This window comes from Stegastes partitus, unplaced genomic scaffold (genome assembly GCF_000690725.1).
Source record: "Stegastes partitus isolate 25-593 unplaced genomic scaffold, Stegastes_partitus-1.0.2 Scaffold144, whole genome shotgun sequence".
Lineage (NCBI taxonomy): Eukaryota > Metazoa > Chordata > Actinopteri > Pomacentridae > Stegastes > Stegastes partitus.
In genome coordinates, this window is record NW_007577875.1 from 263,469 (window position 1) to 281,649 (window position 18,181).

Genomic DNA, 18,181 nt, shown 5'->3' on the forward strand with positions numbered 1-18,181 from the left:
TGACTGAATGCCGGAGCCCGTGTTGTCCACGCTGGTGCAATGTAAGGATTGCGAGAAAGGAAGGAAAAGGGTTCTGACTTCTTAAGATAACAGCTGACATTTATGTACATTAATGGACGTTCCTCTTAAACAGGACACATGCCAGGAAGGGTTTCTCTACCTCCAACTCCTGCAAAACCACAGTGCATCCCCGTCTACTTGCTAGCGTTCTGACAGATTTAAACCTCATCTTGGAGAGTTGGATTTATGTTTTTCTTTTTTTTTTCCAGCTACCGTTTCCAGGTCAGGTATGAACACTCATGCAGAAGATGAATCATATTTAAATGAGCTTAGAAATCATAGTTTACAAGCAGTATTTCAAGGCAGCAGCTCACAAAAACCCTCATAAATCAGCGGTGTTGCCGTGACTTTTGGCTCATGTTTCTGTTATTACAAACCCCGAAAATAAATGTAGTCGCGTCGGGATACAGACGCCTACATTCAGTCACTATTCTGCTCTCTGTATAGATAAACTATTGCTCGCTATAGATTGCTATTGACAAGAGCAAGCAGTAACAGAGGTTGAGGGCTGTGGTAATGGCCTGTGATTGAACACCTTGTGCTGAGGTCCCGCTGCTCTCTGCCTCATTAACTCTGGCAGGTCCTCTGTTCAGCACGCTGCATTGCAGGCCACAGTCAGGACACATTTAACTGTCTCGACTACAGTCCAAGGAACACGTGTGCGCAGGACGGGTTTGAAGAAGCCGAGCGAGGACTGTAATGTGCGTCTTTAGAAATGAAACAGATATGGCGCTGTTAGGCTTCTAAGTGAGGAGCTCGGACTGCAGGCATGAATCCGTGAGCAGCATCACCTTCAGGTCGATGAGGGGGGTTTGAAGCCTGCTGTTTGTTTTTACTGCTCACCAACATCGCTAAATCCAAATTTCTTTAACTTCTGGGGCAACCTGAGGCCACAGACCGAATGGGCAGACTTCTCTTTGAACCTCAGCGTCTTCGCAATAAACCCCTGATTCTTACGTTTTTGTCGTAAACACACTAAACTAATGTTGTCGTTTCACATTTGAGTCACATTTTGGCCATGCTGCGGGAATCCTTACCTATAACTTTAGTGTTTTTTTGCCTTGTTGACACGTCCATATGTTGTTTTTCATATATTTGAAAGAGCAGAAGAGGCAGGCAACACCTCGGCTGTCTTGACATTGCAGCATATCGATGACGATCTCAAAAACACGGCTTCATGCTTCCAGGGTTTCACACTTAACCAACCTGAGGAGTTTTCTGTTTCATTTTTCATCTTCAGAATCAGTTTGTGGCTGAGTTAGTACAATATCAGAAGCTGTGTAGCGAGGAGCAGTTTTACAGCGTTGGACGTGAGCTGGTGTGCTCGAGCTGCAGCGAGAGAGATGAGGACTTCAGAGAACCATAGTTGAGACAGAAAATGATCATTTACATGGACAAAAATCTGTAACTTTGATGGATGAAATTTTTAGAAGTTTAATCAAAGACCACGGAGGGACTTTAAAGTCATAACCTCTAATATTCCAATCACCTGTTTTTGCAGATGATGATAATAAGAAGCAGTTGTGGTTTTTTTCGAGGCTATTAATCAAGATCTTTAGGCTTGGCGTGTGTTTTCTGGAAGGCGTGTTGGTGGGTGTTTACCTCGCTGCATGTCGAAGTCAGCCAAAGTGCCTACCTCAGTGTCCAGCCTCTACCCTCAGGCCATTTCTCTGCTCTGCACCCATCCGGCCACTGTCACCTCCCATCGGGGAGTATTCCTCTCCATTACCAGCCTCTGTCCATCCCCCACTTAAATAACAGCAGCACTGCCACTCCGGGCCCATTAAGATACTGCCGGCACTGCCGCAGCCTCACACACAAACAGCCACAAACTGCCCAAGCCTTTATAAATAGATGGCACGAGAAGTAGAGAGAGAGGCTGGTTAGAGGAGGTAAATTATTCCAAAACAGCCAAACAGGACTGAGACTAAGAGCCCCCCACCACTCTGGCCTCCTCCAGCTCCTCCTTTCAGGTGTCACTTTCGGCTGACTCAATTTTGCACTGTAATGGACCTCCTGGGTCAACTACTTTTCTCCCACCTTTCCTTCCTTTTTTATCTCGCACTGCTCTCTTCATCTATCAGCGGCTGACAACACCTTTACTCACTTTCCCGCAACACACAATTATTCCCCGGACTGACTGTATAGTTTGTACCACTTAATTTTGTCCGACGGTAATCAGAGTCGCTGCAAACTGGGATTTGCAGACAAAAAGGCCGAATGATGGCAGATAGACAGATTGCTGAGAAGCATGGATGAAGCATCTGGGATGTCGACCACAGTTTAAAGAGAAAAGGTGTTTCAAAGTCTGGATTTACATCTATATGTATATTCTGGTTGGCCGTGCCAGACAGACCGAATTCACAAACAGTCTGCAGCATATTCAGCTTTATTTGGACTGGTATTTTTTCATGTGGATTTCATACTGATTAATTATCCAAACAGTGTCTTTTAACGCCTCGTTTCATTATTATTATTCAGTGTTTTGTAGTAGAGTGTGGAATTGGAGCTAGTTGGACTTTATCCCACCGTTATTTTGTGCATTAATCAGGCACAGAATCGGGCTAGGTTTAGGGAAACGTCAAGGTTTAGGATAAAATAAGTGCTTCATTAAAGTTAGAGGACTTTTGCCATCATGGTTAGAATAATAAATATGCATTTGTGGTTTAGGATGGTCAAGTTGTGTTACTGTCCACTGCTTTGTCCACCCATCCGCCCGCCCTGACCTCCTCCTTTGCTTGTGTCATACCTGTGACAACCACTAGAGGGTGTTGTCACATGAAAGTGAATATACTTAAGGGGGATTTTATGTGAAAACTAATGCAGACCAATGCAACAAGTAAATTCTACTGAATCTAAAGCTTCTTTGTGACTTTATATTTATCGTGGAAGTCTTGTTAGGTGTTGGTCGCATACTGAACTGCAGCTTATTTAAAAGTGTTTCTACTGTTTTGTTCATTAGCAAACATGACGAAGGCCAAATACGAGCAGTTTCTAGATGGTTTTTTTTGCATCTGCCACATTTTTACTCATTGTAGGTGCATTTTTCACGACAGCATACAAAAAAAGTCGCAGAATTTTTGTCATGTGACTTTCACTCGATGCTAAGACACTCATGGCTTTTTTTATTTTTTATTTTTTTACAGAATCAGGTTAGAACAAATGCTTTATTTTTTAGTGGAATGTTAACTAAGAAACGTAGAATAAAGTGATGTTGATTAAATGTCGTTATTTTAAGCTTAGATTTGGTTTAATTTCCAGACGAGTAGTTCAAGGACTGTCGGAAAGTTGATATCCAATCATTTTCTAAGTTTTTGGCTTTGATAAATGGTGCAATTTCGTTAAAAGAACAACATGTTTTCCAACCTGACGACAGGTTTTAAGGTTCAGAGTTAAATGTAATGCGGTCCAGCAACCATGTGCACAGAGTTGAATCATCACCTGTTTGAATACGTCAACAACAACTGAAAAACTAGAAGCCTGGTAAAAGTAGAGCTTGTGCTAGAGCTGTATCGTCGTATTGGCTTGCATTAAATTCCACAGCTGCAACCAATAAAGTGGCCAGTAATTAGCTTTGGGTCATTTTCTGAAATAACAGCATCACCGCCGCTACAGGTTGCTTAACGATGACGTGTAACTGTGGATCACAATTAGGCTCTTGCTCAAACAACTTGGGACATTATTTGTCGTGGGTCACAGAAAAACACCTGAAAGATTTTTGCAGTGGCAGGTCTTCAAAGCTCAAAGTAGAGGTTCGGTCCTGGATGTGTTCTGCGGTGTTTAGACAGCAGCGTGTTTAAATGTCCGTCATTTCCCGGCGGTTCGTTTGTACGTTCCGCCCTTTGTTCCAGGTCATTCTTGTCCGTATTGGTCTCGCCGACTCTTTGCTCTCTGCTGCTCTTTCTCAGATGTTGTTGCTTTGTTAAAAACAGTGACTGTCAGAATCCTTTTTATAGTTGATCCGTAATTGCTGACACACATTGTCCACCATTCAACTAAATGTGTCGCGCCACTGTAACTGGTCTTTCTTCAGAGCGCTCTTTTGTCGTCCACTTTTTGTTCCCCGGCTTTGTTTGTTTTTTTCTGTTTTTTCTGTGTTTGTTTGAGGCTGTGAGTTGGTATCTGGGTTTCATATTTCCTCCGTTCCTTTGCCCCGGCCGGAGGTCAGAGGTCTACTGACCTCTTACATTCCAAAACCTTTTTTTTCCCCTCCTAATTCTCTATCTGTGGTCAAAAGTCACTCTCAGTTCCACTCCACCCCCCACCCAGGTCCAACACTTACACCATTTTCATTTTCTTCCTTTACAAATAATAATTTCCTCTTTAATGTGACCGTAAAAGATTTGTTGTGATGTGACCTGGAGGACAGGTCTTCTGTTTATGCTCCAGTCCGCTGACAGATAAGATAACTGATAAACTAGCTTGGAAGTGACTGGGAAGCAGGATTGTCAATCACTTGCAAGAAGTCCTAAAGGGATCCCAGAAGCAATGAACTCCATTCAACAGTTTCTTCATTGTTGAAAGCAGGGACAAAAAAACAACAACAAAGGTACTTTAGCTCTACGTTCAAGTTTGCATTTGCACAAACTAGTACGCTTGCTTCCCATTTTGAACTGCAGGAGAGGCTGAAGCTCGTGCAGCAAATGACGAGTCTTTAGTTTGTCCAGAGGGTGGAGCTGGAGGAAACTTCACGCTGGCATTACATTTAATGGCAATCTGCCCAGCTGAACTGAATTTTTCTTGTGTAGAAGTGCCAAATCTACTCATTCGGTCTCATCCTCCAAGCAGCGTAACTTTCGTCACCTGTAGGGCTGACAGGAACTCCAGCTTCCGCCAAGGATCTAATGAAACTCCCGTAGAATCGCCTGCATCCTTTTTCTGTCACACGGGGAACGTTTGCTGATGTTTATTTCTCTCCCTCCACCAACTTTGAGTTTCTGCGTTGGCTTCCTCTTCTGCAAAAACCGCATCTTTTACCTGCTTTCCAGCAACCCCGTCCTCCCATCATCGTCCTCCAGCGATGTGCTTCCCCTCCCTCGCCCCCCTTCATCGCCGTTCTTTAGCGTGCAGAGCAGCCGAGACAGTGATTGATCTGGTGTGGAGGCTGTCGTGGGCCCTCCTCCTCCTCCAGTGGTTATGAACATGAGGCGGGCTGCTCTTCATAGATTTTTAAATTAGTGTCAGCTTTGCCCCAAAGATGTGTTATTGACTGATGAAATAGAAACTGAGCTCCAAACACTCAGTCCTTCCCCAGAGTTTTCCCCAGCCTGGTAATTGAAAAAGTGTGAAGGGAGTGTGTTCAAGAGAGCGTGCCACCGTGTTTGTGTGTGTGTGTGTGTGTGTGTGTGTGTGTGTGTGTGCGCTCCTGTGTTTGCGATTTTATGTGTTTGTGCGCTCGCAACTGTGTGCTCTTTATCTCTGCTGGAGAAAAATGCACACTGCTCGCTGGAGTCAAGATTCGATTGAAGTATTGCATAGGAGATCTTTATCGTTGTGCACACCCACCCTGGAACATGAGTATTGTGTGCAGCTCTAATCCTATAAATACAGTATTGCTTCATGTGAGCCTGTGAAGGAACGCTTAGTAAAATATAGCGCGGCTGAGCCCAGGACATCACACATGAACTGTTATGTGGCCTGTATCTTAATGACTGTGAGCCTGCACAACCTTCAGTGCGATTTGTGTGAGGGAAGCTGGCACTGGCTGTCACTGTGGCTCTGCCATGAAGTGCTGCTGGAGGAGCTAGCACCCCTGGCTAGAGTTTGAAACCAGCTCAAGCAAGAAATGCGGTTTCTTTTCTAGCCCAACTTGGGTTTGATTTTTGCAGTTCTGGCCATGTTGATTTGGAAATGCATCAGCAAATAGACAACAAGTTGTAATAATTGTGATAAATGTCAACGCTAATTCGTTTGTTGTCGTTTTTTTTCTCTGCAGGGTCGGACATGGCCATCTTCTGCCTGCTCTGTGGGAAGCGTTTCCAGACCCAGACAGCGTTGCAGCAGCACATGGAAGTCCACGCCGGCGTCCGCAGCTACATTTGCAGCGAATGCAACCGGACTTTCCCCAGCCATACTGCACTCAAACGTCACCTACGCTCACACACAGGTCAGTGGAAGCGCTCGTCGTCCGGTTTCTCCTGTAGCTCTGGATCACAGCAAACCGAGCCCAGCAGTTGTAGTCTTCTTCTTCCACAGCCACGTTCTCCAGCTGGGGATGGGAAATCCCTCGGCTCTCCAGACCAAATGGGATGTGTAATCCCTTTGCTGTTTTCTGGGTCCGCCCTGGGGTCTGCTCTCCAGTTTAATCCCAAATGCCTCCCCCCGGGTGAGATTCTGGGAGACCTCGTAATCAGACGTCCGAATCACCTTCGACGAGAGAGGGCGGCGGTTTATGTTTTGTGTTTGTTGTGATGCCGACTCCCCCACACGAGGAGCCGCTCGCATCCCCTTTTCCCAGAGTTCAGAGCGTACAGTGGGTGAGGACTGGATGATAGACTGACTGAAACAACGGGAGCCTCCCTTCACGCTCAGCTCCCTCAACTCCATAACAATTTTTTTTTAACCCTCTCAACCCGGAGCAGATTCTGGGTTTTTTTTTAAAGCTCCTGTCACATTTTTCACTCCTGCACCTCTATGGAAACAGAACAACCATGGCTAGAAGGAGAGTGAACTTAAAAAGATATTCTGCACAGTGTAAACTAGCTAAATACCGTAAATATTAGAAGACACACACACACAAAAAACAGAATTTATGATGCACATTCTACCCTGAAAGAAATGGAATCAAGTGCCGACAATACTGCAAGAAAATGATACGTCTGCATAGTACAGATATTTTACTGCTTATGTTTTTTAATTTGTTTCTAAACTTGTCGACTGTCTGCAGCTCAGCCGAATTATTACCACATGACTATCAGCTGACCCACTAGCAGCCTTTTCTTTATGTCAAGAAACACATAGATTTTTAGATTTTTGCAGAATCTGATTAGAGAATAGGGTTTTTGGTTTTCTAATTTGTAAATAACACGTGATTGTGCTAAAATATGACGATTTTAAGCTTAGATTTGGTTTCGTCTGTGACCGAAAAGTGCACGATAAGTTTAAACACTTATGAAGGAAAGCTTGTTCTTTAAAAAAAACAATGATTTTTTTCTGTTTTTACAGTTTCTGGCTCGGATAAATCGGTTAATTTTGGTGATTTTTAAACCTTAACATGCCCTTCAAACCCACCTGTGGGTTTCTGGAGGGTTAGACAGATTAGCTATTACTAAAGATATTGACTGCATGTTGTAGAAGTAGCGTGCAGAAATGATGAGCTCATAAAAACAACAACTTTTCATTTGATCTAGTGTACTTGTCAGCTCCTAACATCCACTAATAACGACCCGAGATACTGCAAATTCTAGTTTTAAAGACCTCAAGTATAATTAAAGCTGATATTCTATTCATACGGTGCATATTTATCTACTCATTTATGTTTAATATCAGTGCAAAAGCCTATTTTTTGGCACACTCATTGCAAACAAATCCATTTTTTTTCCTCTGATTTTTCAGATTCTGAAGTATGTTGCCGCCTCCCACCCGTGCGTATTAGCGTAAATGAATAGCCGACTATGAATAAAAGGGTTTTGTACAGCTGTAGTAGGATGAGGACAAGGGGTTGTCGTCGATAAATATAGCTTACAGTATCATAGAGGGGCCTGTTTTATATTAGAGTGAATTATGTTATCCCCACCCAGTCGCACTGTTACTTTAGCTGCAGCTGAATAAACAGCATTAATTCAGGTCAACGCAAAATGAATTCTGCAGCAGTCACACGAAGCTTATTTACAGTGACTATTTTTTGTAGTTTTTTTTTTTTTTTTTACTTTCCCCCCCCTCCCTTCGGTCCGCTAGTAATTCTCTCGGTGCTGGCTCTCCACTGAGACGAGGCCAGGATACTAATACATTTTTTCGAGGGAGCAGAGGTAGCCTGACGGATGCGGCTATTCAGAGTGGAAAAAAAAAAAAAGAAGAAGAGAGAGAGAGAGAGAGAGAGGGAGAAAGCGTAGCCATGACAGAATATGAACACATGGAAATGAATCCCATTTCACCAGCGAGGGATGGACGCTTTTTTTTTCTTCCCTCTCTCTCCCTCTGTCTCTCACCCAGCCGCCTGTCTGCGACCTTAAATAACAGTCTCACTGTCAGAGCCGATTTAGCTCACCGGCTCACGGATAAATATTTGAAACGAAAGGCAGTGAGATGAGAGCAGTCGGCCCTATTTACAAGTCAGGCGAATATACCATTAGTGTGTGATGGTGGTGGTGGTGGTGGTGGTGGGGTCTGGAGGGGGTGGGGGGGCGGCGGCGGCGGTCGCTCGAGCCGCCTGTACAGTAGCGATGCACACATCTGTTCCGTGGAGCAGACATTGGAGAGGACACATGCAGCGTCTCTGATCCACCTGCCCACCCGGGCGACGCAAATGTCACCTCGGCTTCGTCTCCGGAGCCGCAGATGAGACTTTGCAGCCTCGTGCCACTTTGAACCTCATCCCACTGTGGGCGTGTGTTAAATCACAATGAGCCAGCCGTGAAAGCAATCGTTTAAATATGATGCACAGCCTTTTGTCGAGGAGGGGAGGAGGGGAGGGAGGGGAGGGATTATAAAGTCAGCAACTCACGCAGCCATCATGGGCGCCAGAAATAGGTCCTAATTTACCCTCCCAAAAAAGTAGAGGCATGGTGTTCCTCTGCATTTACACTTTGATGTTAATAATCTCATTCACACTTTGCTGGGTAACAAGGCAAAAAATAGTGCTTAAAAACAGACTGAGATGTCACCCCTCGGAGAACGAGCTCTCTAAATGTACCCACACGTCGTCTGGTTTGTTGGTACCGAGACACATTTGCGCTGCCATCGTTAGCAAAGTCCATCCAGTGTGGACATCAGTTCATTGCAGCCTTTTTATGTTGTGCTGCGTCCAACTTATCAGTGGGGAGGACACACACACACACAAAAAAAATCAGAAACGACATTGTGCAAGGCCGAATATAGATCATCCAGCAAATAATCAGAAATTTAATTAATAAGTTGACCTTAATTACCTTATTTTCACTTGCGTCGAATGCTGCATCGGTGCCGTTGCTAAAAAGCACTCTGTCGTCTTTCAACGACGTTTCGGCTCTTTTCACGACCTCTAAATGAAAATGTAGGTTAAACACACGAGCGTGTACGTTTGTGCGGCCCTGAATAGTGTTTTCTAATCTCCCCGCAACAAACCGGAGGCTGAGGCTGTCTGAATGTAGCTTTAGAGTCGAAACCTAAATTAAAGTCTGTCTGTGCCCATGAAGCTTATCAATTAGGATCTTTTCTAAACCTGGATTGCAGAGATAGCTGGAGAGAGGATGCTGGGTTGTTGTTTTTTTATTTATTTTGCGAGTAAACCACATTTCAGCAGCTGCAGTAGTTGCAGTGGAAATGTTTAAGCCGTTTATGTTTCGCCGGAGAAATGCATTTTGTCATTTCTGTGACAGTGTGACGCAAAAGACAACAGTTGTACCATCAATAGAAAAAGCGTCACATATCAGCCATCACGGTGCGTTTGATTCATATCACTCAACCTACAGCTGCATATAACTGCTAAGCAGATACTTTAATACCAGAGACGGGTGAATGAGACATGTCTGAATCTTATTTCCTCTGTGCTCAGAGTGACTCATCGCCTTTAAATTGGGATGCACAAGATGTGAGTCAAAGGCAGCCGTTTGTGTTTAACGTTCGGCTACGAATGTTTTCTCTGATTTCAAAATTAATCTCACAAAAATACATCCCAGCCCGAGATGACCCCAAATCCTGTTGATTTCATTTCATTCTACACACATCTATCCAGATGTAATGTGATTTTGGTCGGACAGGAGTTTCTCTTCAAGGTGTGGTATCTTTGAGGTTAAAAACAAGAGCACACCTGAGTGTTCTTTCTTGAGTTTTAATGCAGTATGGAGTCATTAATAGGTCATGCCTGCCCGTCTTTATAGGGATGACTTCAGGTGGCAGGGAAGGAAAGTTCCTCACATGCAGCCATTTTGACTTGTGTTCCTGGATGTGGTCACTCAGTGCTCCACCTGTTCTGTGCTGTAGTGTTCATCCACCTGTTGAGCCCCCAGCAGTGTGTAATAATAATAATGATAATAATAATAATAATAATAATAATAATAATAATAATAATAATAATAATAATAGTATTATTGAAAATAAAGGTGAAAATTTGGCAGCTCAGGTACAAAAAGAAAATACATAAAAAATAGTGAAGTACTGTTTTGCACAAATCAGGAAAAAAATAAAATAAATAACTGAAAATATCATTTAAAAAGTGTTATTTTTGGTGGATTTAAATGCAGTAAAATAATTTAATTTTACAATAACACACTGTGAACAAGCAAATTAATATTTGTAAAAACACATTTTTTTAAAATTTATTTGGCTTTTATGTACAGAAATATTTTTATTATTAATTTTTTATAATCAACATGTAAATAAATACATATTTTTGATTTTATTATTTTTATTTTTGTATTTTTTTTGTCCTCGATATACATCATTTTTGTTCCAAATAACAGCAAATATCTCTCAAATAATCCTATTTTTTCTTGTATAAATACAGTAAAAAAAAATGTAAAAAATTAAAAACAGGTCAAACATTGTAAAAAAAAAAAAAAGAAAGAAATGGATTAGTATTTATTTTTAAAAAAATCTGTATTTATTTTTTTGATGTGGACATTATTCATAGATTGCTGTCATTTTTTTTCACAACATGTAAATTAAAGCTTTTTGTCTGCGATTTTGCTCGCCATTATCTGTAATTTACACAAAACATGGAAAATCTTATAATAACAGTAAATTGTCCCAAAAATGACAGTTAAAACATTAATTTCGTACAATGTGGACAGATTTTGGCTCTCACTAAACAATTTCTTGTAGCCAAACACTGCAGGTGATCGGTTGCTCTTTAATATATTACAGTCATGTTGTTTTTTCATTGTTTGGCGTGCAGCTGAGGGTGGCTGAGGTTCGGGTGAGGCGTCTCTGTTTCAGGCCGTACAGTAAGGCAGCCTTAAGCACATAAACGCACCGAAGAGGCTCTCAGACGCACTGATTCCCCGTCGGCATTTTCTTCAAGGAAACTGGAGTCAATTTTGACCGAAATCCACCGTAAACGCCGAGTATCTCAATTCCCAGTGTTCAGCCCTAATTTTAATGGACAGGCTGTGGCAGCTCATCTTCCATAGAAAGCTTTCTAGATATAGCCGGGTTATTGGTCGAATCAGCGTTCTGTTGTATCAACTGACAACAGCGAGCAGCAAAAAGCACTTTTATGGACATTCATTACGTGTGCTTCATTTTACCTGTCTGCAGCCTTATCTTTTGAAAGCAGCCTCGGCGGCTACGGGCTCTGACACTGGATCACCATTTAGGACGAGTGGAGGGGGGAAAAAAAAAAAACATTTAATGGTGTTTATTTCAGCATCTTAATCCTACCATCTCTCCTCCTCTGACTCGCCGGTGCTGCTCTTATTTTCCCTCCATCCACCTGCGGTTTCATCTCCTAGCACGCCATTACGCTGCCGTTTTTATTTTATACATCTTTATGGCGAGCGTGTACAGTACAGCGGAGGCACCAGCTCACAACGTTGGCTTGTGAAAGTGGCAGTGGTGGCAGCTGTGCCGCTCGCCTTCCTTTAGCAGCAGACGTACACACTCTCTCTTTACAGACCAGGCCTTCATTAATATTCTGTTGTTGTGCACTGTCTGTGTGTAAGTGTCTGTGTGGTGTTTTTTTTTTTTTTTTTGTTTTTTTTTTTTTTTTTTTTTAAACTCTGAGCCAATTTGCTGTCTGCTGTGGCGGGGTGTTTTGTGTTCGCAGCTGTATTTGATAGTGCTACAGCCAGAGAAAGAGAGGGAGCCGGGGCGAGAGAGGACTGAATTGAATTTGGAGAGAGAGAGAGAGAGAGAGAGAGAATGAGCCAGTTTCTGGTGCTGGCAGTGATGGAGCCCGGTGATTTACAGCCTCTTACCGTAGATAATGAACACGCCCCAGTGTGCCCATGGGCACCGTGCACCCCTCAGCAGCCCCTTTGGGGTGTCAAAGGAGGTGAGGAGGAGGGGGTGGGGTGGGGGGGAGGCGGGTCAGGAGACGCAGGTGGTGATGCTCGGGGGCACCCTTGGGTTCTCTCACCATGCTGTGGTTCCACCTCACTGTGCCGGGTCCTCATCTGCCATGTGGTCACACCGGAGAGAGAGAGAGAGAGAGAGAGAGAGAAATGGAAACGGGGAAGGAGAGAAGAAATGGAGGACAGAGGAGGAGACGGTAATAGCGGCAGATTTAGGATGGACAGAGGACGTGTCCCCATTATTCCGCGGCCCCCCATGAGAGCATCCTGACAAAATGAAGTCCTGTCTGCCCCTTTACATCCTCACAATGTGATTATAGAATTGTGTCTGATTTATTTAAAGCTCCGCAGCGCAACTTTGCACTCTGGCGTCCCCGAGTGGCAGCGGGAGATAACAGGCACCCTGGGCACCGGCAGGATGCTGGAGTCAGACAGCCGTCCTTTCACTAGATCCACTGTGGAGCTCTATTCCCAACAGGGAAATGCAGCATAATGTGTGATCTATTCTGCAGCGGTCACCAATGCTTGAACTGGAACGACAAAATCTCTTCATCTGTAGCAGTTTTCATCGTAGAACGAGTGCAGTTTGGGAGTTAGCTCGCATAACTGATGTCAATATTAGCACTGAAAACAAACAAAGCATAATAATGATAATTTAAATATGTTACTCACTGCAGTAAGTAAGACAAGCAAAGTTTACCGAAATCCTCAAGAGGATTTGGAGCAATGAGGCTAAACAGGAGTAAATGTCTAAATAAATGTATGAGAGATGTGTCTGTTTAAACGTCTGCTTTCTGGGTTACGTGATTTTAGCAGCCGACGCTAACTACCCCCAGAAGTACATATTTTATGGTGTATTTTTCCGATGCAGATTCGCTGCAATCTTGCATTAAATGTGAAATACAGCGAGCTCTCTCCCTCCTAATTCAAGGTTTTTTCGGCGATGTTTGCCAACAGCAGACGTTAGCACAGCAACAGGACATTAAGCGTGAATCACCCTCCATAGGCCTCCTCTGAGTATTAGCATCCCACTCGCCGGTCTGATCGGAGGCCCTAATTAAAGGCAGGTGAATCCGAGCTCAATTATTATTCTTGCGGCGTCGTGCAAGCCCACCGAGCTCTGTGATGGATTGTGATCTCTGCTGTGGTTGAAACGCTAGAAAGAGCACAATGTCTTACAGCGGGAGCCACTGATAACTTCATGCAGACAAATAAAGACTGTCACTTTTATTGATTTTTACCCAGCCCCCACCGCCGCCGCCATATACACCCACATCCCCTGCTCCATCCCCGTCTCTGTTTTGTCCCCCGCCCCTCCATCCCCCCCCCACCAGCCTTTCCCTTTAATGGGAAATGCGTCCGACATCGCGAGGCGCCCACAACGTTTTCCCCCATAAAAGTATACAATACCCAAAATGTGATCAGCATTTAAAGACTATCCATTCCACATTCCTCTCTCTCATTCCCCGCCTTTTGTCTCTCTCTTCCTAAATAAACCAACTGCGTGCATACTGTATGCACGTACATAAAAATCTCACATAAAATATGCAGGATGGAAGTGAAATTGTCTCTTAACAGCGGGGCAGTGGTAGCAGCACATAACGAGAAATGCAATTTATTCCCTGGCACGTTGCTGCTTGGACAGGCAGATAATGAAAGGCATAGGTCATTGATGGTGACTTAAACCTGCAGCGGTGGAGTGAAATACATTAATAAATATCCACAACATTACTTGGCTAGAGAGTGTAACACAGAGGGGGGAAGCAAATGACGCAAGGAGCAGCTCCTCATCAAACACTGGAATACAATTAGTCTCAGGACCTGCTGGAGAGAGGCTCCTGCAAATCATAATATCCCTGATCATTGACATCTGAATATCCATTACAGCTGCCCTGTGGGGACCTGCGCCGTGGCAGCCCGGAGGAGCAGAATGTGGTATCGTTTTCATTTCTGACGGCGAGCGCGTACTGTACGTCCACCTGCAATAAGTCTCAGGATGGAAATGTGACGCTCCGTAAATAAGATATGTATTCACGCAGTGTGCAAGGAACAGAAACAGACAGCACGCCGCCAATCAGAGCGAAGGAAGACCGACGCCAGGGCTGAAACTCCCCACTTTACCCCCGAATTGTGAAGAATCCCAACATTTTTGTGGTATTTTGACCAGCTGAAGCCAACACCTGTCCACTGATCACTGCTATCGAAAGTGTGGCCTAGTCAGAGAGATGGTTGAGAGAGATTGCGATCCGAATTAGCTCGATAAACCAGCCCCGCGATGCATACGTGAATTACCCTGATGTTCCTTTTTCTGTCCCTGCATTAAACACTGTACAAACCCAAACAGACAGAAGGCGGCTGCCACTGTAACACAGCCATCTTGTTCGACTTTATGACCTGTAAGAGGTGGAGAAAATGGCGTATTTGAATTTGTTGGATTTAAAAAAAACACACATATATCCAAGGATAATAAATTCCACGATGACAAAGTCAGCTCATTATTCCAGGTTTACCACATCAGTCAGGTTATCCATTAGTGCATTGCGACACTGGGACTGCATGGTCAATAATACATCTCATGGCCGGTGAACAGCCGTGACAGGCTACAATTATTTAAGGCTTTGCACAAAGCAGAGCGACAGTGCAGGTGATTTGTAGAGAAAGACAAAAGATGGGTTATATTTGTCTGCCGGTATTAAAGCCTTTTAAGTGGGCTTCCATTAGAACACTGTTGTTGTCGCATTGTGCAGAATAATCAGATGGAGCATTTAGGTATCACAACAGCGTGCTGCATTCTGTGGATGCTGCAAACCCACAGATGCTTTAGTAAAGTTTGATTTGTGCACGTAAACCTTCACGTTTGTGTTGTTCGTTGGTCTCATGTGCTTTGTCACGACAAGATCCCGTCTGCAGATTAAGTAAACGTAACCCTTTTTTATTTTTTTATCCCACTTTTCAGCAGGGGACCACCCATTCGAGTGCGAGTTCTGCGGGAGCTGCTTCCGAGACGAGAGCACGCTGAAGGGCCACAAGCGCATCCACACCGGGGAGAAGCCCTATGAATGTAACGGCTGTGGGAAGAAGTTCAGCCTCAAGCACCAGCTGGAAACCCACTACCGTGTGCACACAGGTACCGCCGTCAAAAACAAGTCCCAGAGAACAGGGACGCCGGCTAATGTCACAGTCTGTGTTAATAATCAAAGCACTGGGAACTATTTCGCTTCATGTCCTGTTCCAGAGTCTAAAAATACCTTCAACTCCATCATGTGCAACAGATTGTACCATCGCCAGGCAACAATTTGTGGTTTTAGAGCGAGGAATTTTTCTCTCCTGTTTATCCATCTGCCGAGAACGTCTTATTCACCGTCTCCGGCTACAGTAGTGGTTTCGCCATATTTAGCCGGTGAGCGAAGGTTTTTGGTTTTGGGCCGTGATGGTACCAAACCTGGCAACCGCACTGCAACACAGCAAAACTCTGAGAAACTGGGCGGTTGTTGGCGATTAAATAGATTCTCCCTACACACAAGGTCACGTTTCTTTGAGATACAGTGGGTTAATTAATGGGCTTTGTAGGTGTTGGTAGTTGTAATTATGAACAGGTTAACTGTTTAACCGCTGCACCCAGACTTGGAATTGGTATCGATCCTCTCGGACACAACGCTAATGAGCTCGTTTTCCAAAATTCGGAACCACTTCTGACGTCATTTTATGTGTGTTAAAAAAAAAAAAAACACATTGGGCCTTTTGTAAACTCTCAGATACTATACTGGTAGAAACATGCAGGATATGGAGCCTGTGTTGTTGGAAAATCCGAGTTGCAAGGCACAGAGCAGACCAGATGAATATCTTTGTTGCTGTGATACAGTAGATGGATGTCTCAGAAGACTTTGTATTGATCCCGGTATATTTAGAGCCCCATAAAGATGTTGACACAGTGATAAGCTGGCTGCCCTGGAGAATGAGTGCACGCCACGTACCAGACAGAGTGAGGATACCACGAGTGCTCACCAGCGTGGCACACAGCCAAGGCTTTATGCTTCCTCACCGTCTCTTTTTCTCAGCAGCGGCAGCACCCTCCCATCTCCCATTCAATAAGCCAGCTGTTAAGCCACACTATCAAGGCAGCCTGTCCAATAATTGGCTCCCCCCCCGTCCACCCTTTCCCCTTTTGTGTGGGGGAGGGGGGCTTTACGTTAAGCCGGAGAGCAACAGCAGATAACAAGAGCAAGTGACAAGCTCACAGTCAAAGGCCACCTCGCACAAAAGGGAGCTGCTTGATGAATCATCGACATTGGCAACCTAACCCTCCCCCCCGCCCCCTTCTCTCCACACATCCCAAATGCCAATGGCGGATCGATACCCGGGCCCCATTTGCAATTCATTATTAGCTGGTTATTTGAGGCGACCCTGTTTACAGTCTGGTTATCAATATCAGCATCGTGCAGGTGTCCGCGCGGCCGCAAAGAAACTCGCAGCACTGTATTTATGCTTATTGGCTAAATGGCGCCGTCACCCCGGGCCCGCCGCAGAGGTCAAGGTTAACCGAGGTTGTTGGGGCTTCAAGAGAACGGACCGAGCGAGCCGCGGAGGCGCGAGGACGCCCGGTCTCGCCAGCGCACATGTGCGAGGCTCCGGCTGAAAGGTGACAGCGAGCGCCGGGCCCAGATCACTTCCGACAGCTCATTTCAAATGCCATTGGTAAAGGTCAGCATTTACATGTCTAATTTGCGTCTGCCGGCTTGAGCGCTGGTGGATTATTCCCTGCCATCACTCAAATCATTAGCACGTTTAGGATGGCCGCTGTTGCTGAATTGAAATGTGCCTCTTGAATATAGCAGCCCCCACAGCAAGAAGGCAGCGTTGCACTTTGATTTATGACACCTTCAGGGGTTCTCTGTGGCGGCAGCTGGATTTTCTGTGTAATGTACCATAGATTGGGTGATTAGATAGCATATTCTTTAAAAAGCACTACCTGGAATTTTTGCTCATTTAGATGTTAATCTGAATTTAATTTGCGGTCGGTTCTTATCTCGGCTAATACGAGTCTGTTTTTGTGTTCGCACGTTTAAACGATAAATCATGTTTATTACAACCAGTGTTCTTACTTTGGTGGAGGTTTTTTTTTTATTATTATTTCAGTTCTGATAACATAATACTCACTCACAAGTAATTTGTGGGATCTGGGAACACTCACTTTGCTACAAGCATGACAGGACGAGAGACACGAGTGCTGACAAGCAACAGAAAAACCCCTTTAAGAGGTTTTGAGCTGCTTTTTGCTGCAGTCGACTCCAGCAGATGATTGAGACGAAGATAAAAGCTCCAGAAAAAAGTTTTAAAACGTGGACCTTGTGTAAATAAACCTCCTAAAAGTATTTACTCGCCTAGATGCAAGAGTTTGGATTTTCTGGTTTCCATAATTAGGGAAATAGACACAACATTAAAAATCAAAAGCTAGTTATGTTCTCTACATGGACTTCTGCTGCCACATTTGATAGTTGCACATTCGATTAAATAGCAGGACATCTGTTTTTCATTTTCTTCTGTTGCACAGTTTGATGTGGGGAGAGAAAAAAAACATCCACAGTTCCACAATCCCAACACCGGGATCTTTTTAACAGAACAATGACACAGGAACGGGTTTCTGCCCCCTCAGCCACAAGAATAATTAGACGACGTTGGCTGTTAAGGGATATTTTGATGAACCTGACTGGCGCCATGTTGGCACTGTCTCTCCGAGGTGAACAAACCGAGCTACTGTACATGTCGCTTTTATTCGTCTTTCTCTTTTGAGTTGTACCAATTACTGAAGGCGGTTGGAGTGACTTTAAAGAGTCTTTTACTGCCACACAGTGCTGTTCAGGAACAGTTGGGACTTCACTTCTGGGTTTTTGCTTGTCGCTGACTGTGTGCGCAGTCCAATTATCATAACAACACCTGAATTTCTTGTGGGCCAACGGGGTGAAATCTGCGGT

At 44.3% G+C, this 18,181-nt stretch overlaps 1 protein-coding gene across 3 annotated transcripts in view; it reads left to right on the plus strand.

The window, feature by feature from the left end:
• The window catches only part of zbtb16a (zinc finger and BTB domain containing 16a), a 155,366-nt gene that overhangs the window by 130,313 nt on the left and 6,872 nt on the right, over positions 1-18,181 (plus strand). For all 3 annotated transcript variants that reach the window (XM_008279094.1, XM_008279093.1, XM_008279095.1), the window contains exons 5-6: positions 5,996-6,166; positions 15,166-15,336. In XM_008279094.1, the coding sequence (XP_008277316.1) occupies positions 5,996-6,166; positions 15,166-15,336 (342 nt within the window). The remainder of the gene's footprint in view (positions 1-5,995; positions 6,167-15,165; positions 15,337-18,181) is intronic.